The following is a 6,687-nucleotide window of genomic DNA, read 5'->3' on the forward strand; positions in this document are numbered from 1 at the left end:
ACATCTGACGGACGTTATTGGTGTACAACAAAAAAGTGATCTTTTGTTTGTGGAGGCGGAAGATCTCAAACCCTTTCTCACACCAATTCAAATACGTAAACTACTTCTTGCATTTAAAGGTTTGTGTAGGTTCTGTACAAATCATAGACTTGAGTCTATGATTTGAAGGTCACTCATAGACTCATATGTCACTGATTAGCTTGATTAGCTTTTTTTTCTCTTCACCATACTACACATGTACTTTGACAGTATAATATTGAAGAGCGTTTTGGGGCTCACATTGTCTGGTAGATACTTAACACGGAAAACATAAACAAAAGTAGACACTAAATCTAACACCATTAACCTTTCATTGGTAGTGGTACAACTAAGGGTTTGAAATTGTGACAAACTGTAAAATATATTGACTCAAGGTTTTTTCAATGCAAGACCTTGAGTTTGTAGTTCTTTTGCAGTCCTGGGATTGCTTCTTTTCATCTTCAGACAAGGTCCCCAAAAACTGCCTTGCCGTTACTACTCAGTCCTAATTGAAGGGTTCATATTTTAGTGAGGACATATTTGTTGACATAGTAGATTTTTAAGGTAGCTTTTCCAATGATCTTTATTTATTTATTTATGTGTTTAGATGGCAATAGACCAGAGAACCTGAATGACACCATTACTCTGGAGCTTTGCCCTGCTGCATCAGCTGAAACATCAAGCCATCCACGTCCACCCCTCCTCCTCCACGTCCACCACTATGTACAACCATTACTCCAGCTCTTGGGTCTCACACTTACAGATTCCTTGGGAAAGATTTCCACTCCGATTGTCGCATGCAATCACAAGAGGGGACAGAGCTCATCCAGAGGACAGGAGAAGTATGGTTAGAATTGTTGTGGAGGCCATGCAAGTTCACTGCAGGAACCCTCAACGTGCATCATGTGAAGAAGTTGCTAAAATCATTGTAAACAGATACCCTCAAACATTTGCAGATTTTACTGAAAAGGGAGAAAGACTGGGTTGTGGACATTATTCACTACTGAGAAGCATCAAATCTAGAGTTGAACATGTTAATCGAGATAATACAACACATAGACTTCGTCAAACAAAGAGAACCAGGAATGAGGAAGACTGCAGTCCCAACAGTAATGCAACCTCACCTAAAAAAGTTAGATGCCTTGTTGATAGCTATGGTTGTGTAAATTGGCAACCAGTTGAACTTCCTGAGGGGGGAACACCAGCTTCTTTAGAGGAAAAGAAAGACACCCTGTTAACAATTTTTAATTCAGAAGGACCTGGAGCTGTGGAGAGACCTGATGTGGATGACTTCATGTGCCTCACATATATTTCTCAGCGGCAGCTTATCAACAGTTGTCCCTCACTTTCAGTAGCTGAAATTCAGGAGCAGTGGCCATTCTTGTTTACTCGGAAAGGTCTTTCGAACCACTTTTACAAACTCACAGGCATCGATATCAGTGAGCGCTTAAGTCAGGCCCTCATAACCAAAGGCAGAAGGATTATTAACTATTTCTCCAGCCAGAAACTCAAATGGAACCTTGGTATAAGGACACTCATCCAGCAGATAGAAAGTGAGGGAGTTTTGACCAACAACAAGGTTGGCACAGCAGCCATACTTCTCATGATGAAGTATTACAAGGAAGATGAAGACTCCCTCTTTGTCTTAGCAGATGTAAGCTTCTTTAATACAGCTCTAGGTTTAATGCTGTTGCTTGCTGTCCTGTTTTTGTTTTGTTTTTTGTTACATAAAATGTCTTGGTCCTTTTTCTGGCAGGAAACATCTACCAGGATGTCCCTTGAAGCAGAGAGCAACCTGCCAATCACTCCAAGGCTGATTATGCTTGGTAAGAAGTCATTTATGAAATAGAGCTGATTAGACCATATTATAATTTCTGTTTGGCACAGGAGCTTTTCATGGACACAGGTATCCAGTCTATGTTTTGTTAGCTCAAATTTCTGTAATTTCCTTTATAAACCAGGGTTGTTGGACACGTGTCTCAGTGAACCCAGCAAGGTAACAATATCAAATTTCACATTACATATTACTGATCAACATAGTAGTCTAGCTACACCAACAGCAGAAATACTGAAGTCAATACTGTAAAGTTTAACAGCAGCACACACTATAAACTCCGAAATAACCATACAGTTGATTCATCTCCGGTAATTTAATTGGGCTGACTCTTTGTTAGGTGTGTTTAATGTGCAGAATAATTCCCAATTATGTACAATTCTAATATGTTAACACGGACTACATAAGGCCATTAATAATTAACTGTACGTAGCTATTTGCTTTATGACTATCTAGACAGTGTGAAGAAGTGAAGTATTGAAATTATTTTGTGTTGCATAATGACAACATGTTGCCCCTATACATTTAAGGACAAAGTTCAATGACCGCCACCTGCTGGAGGGTGAGTGCAGAGGGGCGTGTAATTGTTGAGCTGGACAAAGAGAACACCTTTGCTGATGCGACGTCAGTCTTCTTTGGTTCATTCTATGTATTGAACCTGGAATACCAGGAGTCAGCGTGTGCAACATTGGAATTAATTCAGAGCTATGTTTGAACAGTCAGCTAATTGTGATAGATGATGAATGAATTATCTCTAAGTAACTCATTATTTCAAATCACAACTCAATGTTACTGTATGTTACTATTTATTATGGCATGTTTTAAGGTTTGTAAGGATAAACCCTGAAGAGGGAACAAAATGTACCTCCAAGGTTGGGACAAGCAGAAGGACTGGGACCACTGTGAAGCAAAAGGTTGTTCACATTAACCCTCATGTTACAACTTTCCTCCAGTGGCTTACTGAATTTGAGTGGAAAACTTCAAATTAGGTAACTGTTTTTGCCATTTTTAGTGAACTTTTTTGTATAATTTAAGTGACCAATGTGTTGTTACCTGTGTCTCCACAGATGATCCATGGCCCATGCTTTCTGGACATTTACACAAGACGAACAACAATGAAGACAAGCTCTCTCGCCATCTTGCAAGACGCTGTCTCTGTCCAATAGGTTTTTTGAGTGCAACAGTTTTGATTTTTTTTTTCCTTCTTTTACCCGTTTGTTAAAAATTATTTCAGCTACTTACACTTTAGTTGTCACATGTATTGGCTCACCCTACAAATCAATGAACTCAGTCCACAAAGCAAGGTCAGGGTTCAGTGCAGGTCAGTCAAGTTCAAAGGAGTTTGCAAAGAAAAGCATCTGGACTTCTTTAAGTTGCTTGAAGACGTTTCACCTCTCATCCGAGAAGCTTCTTCAGTTCTAGGGTCAAATGGCCGAGAGTCCCAGATTTAAACCAAGTGGGAGTATCCCTCCAAAGAGGGACAAAGGACCCCCTGGTGATCCTCTAATCACATGAGCCAAGGTGTGAAAGCGGGTGTGGGACCTAATCAGCCAGGGTTTCGGGTGTGCTCATTGTGAAACCTGGCCCCACCTTGTCATGTGAATTCCTGAGGTCAGATGGCCCAGGATGTGAGTGGGCATTAAGGCGTCTGGGGAGGGAACTCAAAACTGGATTATAGATGGCAGACAGTTGGTGTCGTAAACCACCGCCTCTGTTCAAAGATGGTCGCTCACAGTGGACATAGATGGCCTCTTTCACTCCTCTTTCAAACCATCTGTCCTCTCTGTCCAAAATGTGAACGTTGGCATCCTCGAAAGAGTGACCTTTGTCCTTTAGATGCAGATGAACTGCTGAGTCTTGTCCCGTGGAGGTGGCTCTTCTATGTTGTGCCATGCGCTTGTGAAGTGGCTGTTTGGTCTCTCCAATGTAGAGGTCTGGGCATTCCTCGCTGCACTGTACAGCATACACCACGTTGTTAAGTCTGTGTTTTGGAGTTTTGTCTTTCGGGTGAACCAGTTTCTGTCTGAGTGTGTTGCTGGGTCTGAAGTACACTGGGATGTCGTGCTTGGAGAAAACTCTCCTGAGTTTCTCTGATACACCGGCTACATAGGGGATGACAATGTTGTTGCGTCTGTCTTTCTTATCCTCCCTCGCTGGTGTCTGATCTTCTTTTCTGTGCCTCTTTGTTGACTTTAAGAAAGCCCAATTAGGATAACCGCATGTTCTGAGTGCTTCCTTTACGTGTGTGTGTTCCTTCTTTTTTCCCTCAGGCTTAGAGGGGACATGTTCTGCCCGGTGGTGTAGGGTCCTGATTACTCCCAGTTTGTGTTCCAGAGGGTGATGGGAGTCAAAGAGGAGGTACTGGTCCGTGTGTGTGGGCTTCCGGTAAACTTCGATGTTGAGGTTGCCGTTCTCTTCAATGTGCACAGCGCAGTCCAGGAAAGGCAAAGAGTTGTCCTTTGTGTCTTCCCTGGTAAACTTGATGTTCTTATCCACAGCGTTAATGTGCGCAGTGAAGGATTCCACTTCTCGTGTCTTGATTTTGACCCAGGTGTCGTCTACATATCTGTACCAGTGGCTGGGTACTCTTCCTTTGAAAGAGCCAAGAGCCTTCCTTTCTACTTCCTCCATGTAAAGGTTGGCTACAATAGGTGACACGGGGGAGCCCATGGCGCAGCCATGTTTTTGTCTGTAGAAACCCTCATTGTATTTGAAATATGTAGTGGTAAGGCAGAGGTCTAACAGTGTGCAGATCTGATCGGGTGTGAAGTTGGTCCTGTCTTCCAAGGAGCTGTCTGCTTGTAGTCGTTTTCTCACAGTGGAGGCAGTGGAGCCAACCTTTACATGGAGGAAGTAGAAAGGAAGGCTCTTGGCTCTTTCAAAGGAAGAGTACCCAGCCACTGGTACAGATATGTAGACGACACCTGGGTCAAAATCAAGACACGAGAAGTGGAATCCTTCACTGCGCACATTAACGCTGTGGATAAGAACATCAAGTTTACCAGGGAAGACACAAAGGACAACTCTTTGCCTTTCCTGGACTGCGCTGAGCACATTGAAGAGAACGGCAACCTCAACATCGAAGTTTACCGGAAGCCCACACACACGGACCAGTACCTCCTCTTTGACTCCCATTACCCTCTGGAACACAAACTGGGAGTAATCAGGACCCTACACCACCGGGCAGAACATGTCCCCTCTAAGCCTGAGGGAAAAAAGAAGGAACACACACACGTAAAGGAAGCACTCAGAACATGCGGTTATCCTAATTGGGCTTTCTTAAAGTCAACAAAGAGGCACAGAAAAGAAGATCAGACACCAGCGAGGGAGGATAAGAAAGACAGACGCAACAACATTGTCATCCCTTATGTAGCCGGTGTATCAGAGAAACTCAGGAGAGTTTTCTCCAAGCACGACATCCCAGTGTACTTCAGACCCAGCAACACACTCAGACAGAAACTGGTTCACCCGAAAGACAAAACTCCAAAACACAGACTTAACAACGTGGTGTATGCTGTACAGTGCAGCGAGGAATGCCCAGACCTCTACATTGGAGAGACCAAACAGCCACTTCACAAGCGCATGGCACAACATAGAAGAGCCACCTCCACGGGACAAGACTCAGCAGTTCATCTGCATCTTAAGGACAAAGGTCACTCTTTCGAGGATGCCAACGTTCACATTTTGGACAGAGAGGACAGATGGTTTGAAAGAGGAGTGAAAGAGGCCATCTATGTCCACTGTGAGCGACCATCTTTGAACAGAGGCGGTGGTTTACGACACCAACTGTCTGCCATCTATAATCCAGTTTTGAGTTCCCTCCCCAGACGCCTTAACGCCCACTCACATCCTGGGCCATCTGACCTCAGGAATTCACATGACAAGGTGGGGCCAGGTTTCACAATGAGCACACCCGAAACCCTGGCTGATTAGGTCCCACACCCGCTTTCACACCTTGGCTCATGTGATTAGAGGATCACCAGGGGGTCCTTTGTCCCTCTTTGGGGGGATACTCCCACTGGGTTTAAATCTGGGACTCTCGGCCATTTGACCCTAGAACTGAAGAAGCTTCTCGGATGAGAGGTGAAACGTCTTCAAGCAACTCAAAGAAGTCCAGATGCTTTTCTTTGCAAACTCCTTTGACTACGATGACCTGGATGACTGAGAACCTTCACAGACATATGTCAGTCAAGTTCCTTCACACCACACATGCTCATCCATGTCGTTATGGACCCTGCTTTGTGCATTGATTTGGTAGTGTGAGCCAGTATTTTGGATAAAGTGTATATACAGGCAGAAGTTTGGGGCTTGATATTATATTCATTACAATTCAGTTTATTTGTATGGTGCCAACAAAATGAATGCAAGGCACTTCACATTGTAGGTTTAAGACCCTACAAAATATAACTAAGAAAACCCAACACTTGAGCATATGTCGTCTGCCATGATATGGATATGACATAATATCGTTATTGTTTGTACAACCATCTGAGAAAATAATGGATTACATGGTTTAGTAAAAACAAGTGCTTTCTCAATGAAAATATGTTTTCAGTTCTTTTCAGTTTTTGATTTTGGAAATGTGTATTTCAGCAGGGAAAAATCAACAGAAATAAAAAGTGGTGTGAAGCACATGAATTATTTTTTGTGTGTGTGTGCATGTGTGTGTATCTATCTATCTCGATCAATCGATCTTTAGTGGGTATATATATGTTTTTATATAAATATAAATAAATAAATGGTACCTTTTTTTTAATACAATACATGTTTTTTTAACCCTCCAGTCTCTTACAGTATGTTACTGTTTCCTTAAATTACGGTAAATTCCGATGTGT

At 42.8% G+C, this 6,687-nt stretch overlaps 1 protein-coding gene across 1 annotated transcript; it reads left to right on the top strand.

Moving 5' to 3' along the window:
• Positions 1-625: 625 nt before the first annotated feature.
• Positions 626-3,034, top strand: LOC109204911 (uncharacterized). Its single transcript, XM_025897824.1, has 4 exons — positions 626-1,672; positions 1,775-1,844; positions 2,383-2,766; positions 2,920-3,034. Exons 1-3 carry the CDS (start codon positions 650-652, stop codon positions 2,565-2,567), a joined length of 1,278 nt encoding a protein of 425 aa, XP_025753609.1. The 5' UTR covers positions 626-649; the 3' UTR covers positions 2,568-2,766; positions 2,920-3,034.
• Positions 3,035-6,687: the final 3,653 nt, after the last annotated feature.

This window comes from Oreochromis niloticus, linkage group LG14 (genome assembly GCF_001858045.2).
Source record: "Oreochromis niloticus isolate F11D_XX linkage group LG14, O_niloticus_UMD_NMBU, whole genome shotgun sequence".
Lineage (NCBI taxonomy): Eukaryota > Metazoa > Chordata > Actinopteri > Cichliformes > Cichlidae > Oreochromis > Oreochromis niloticus.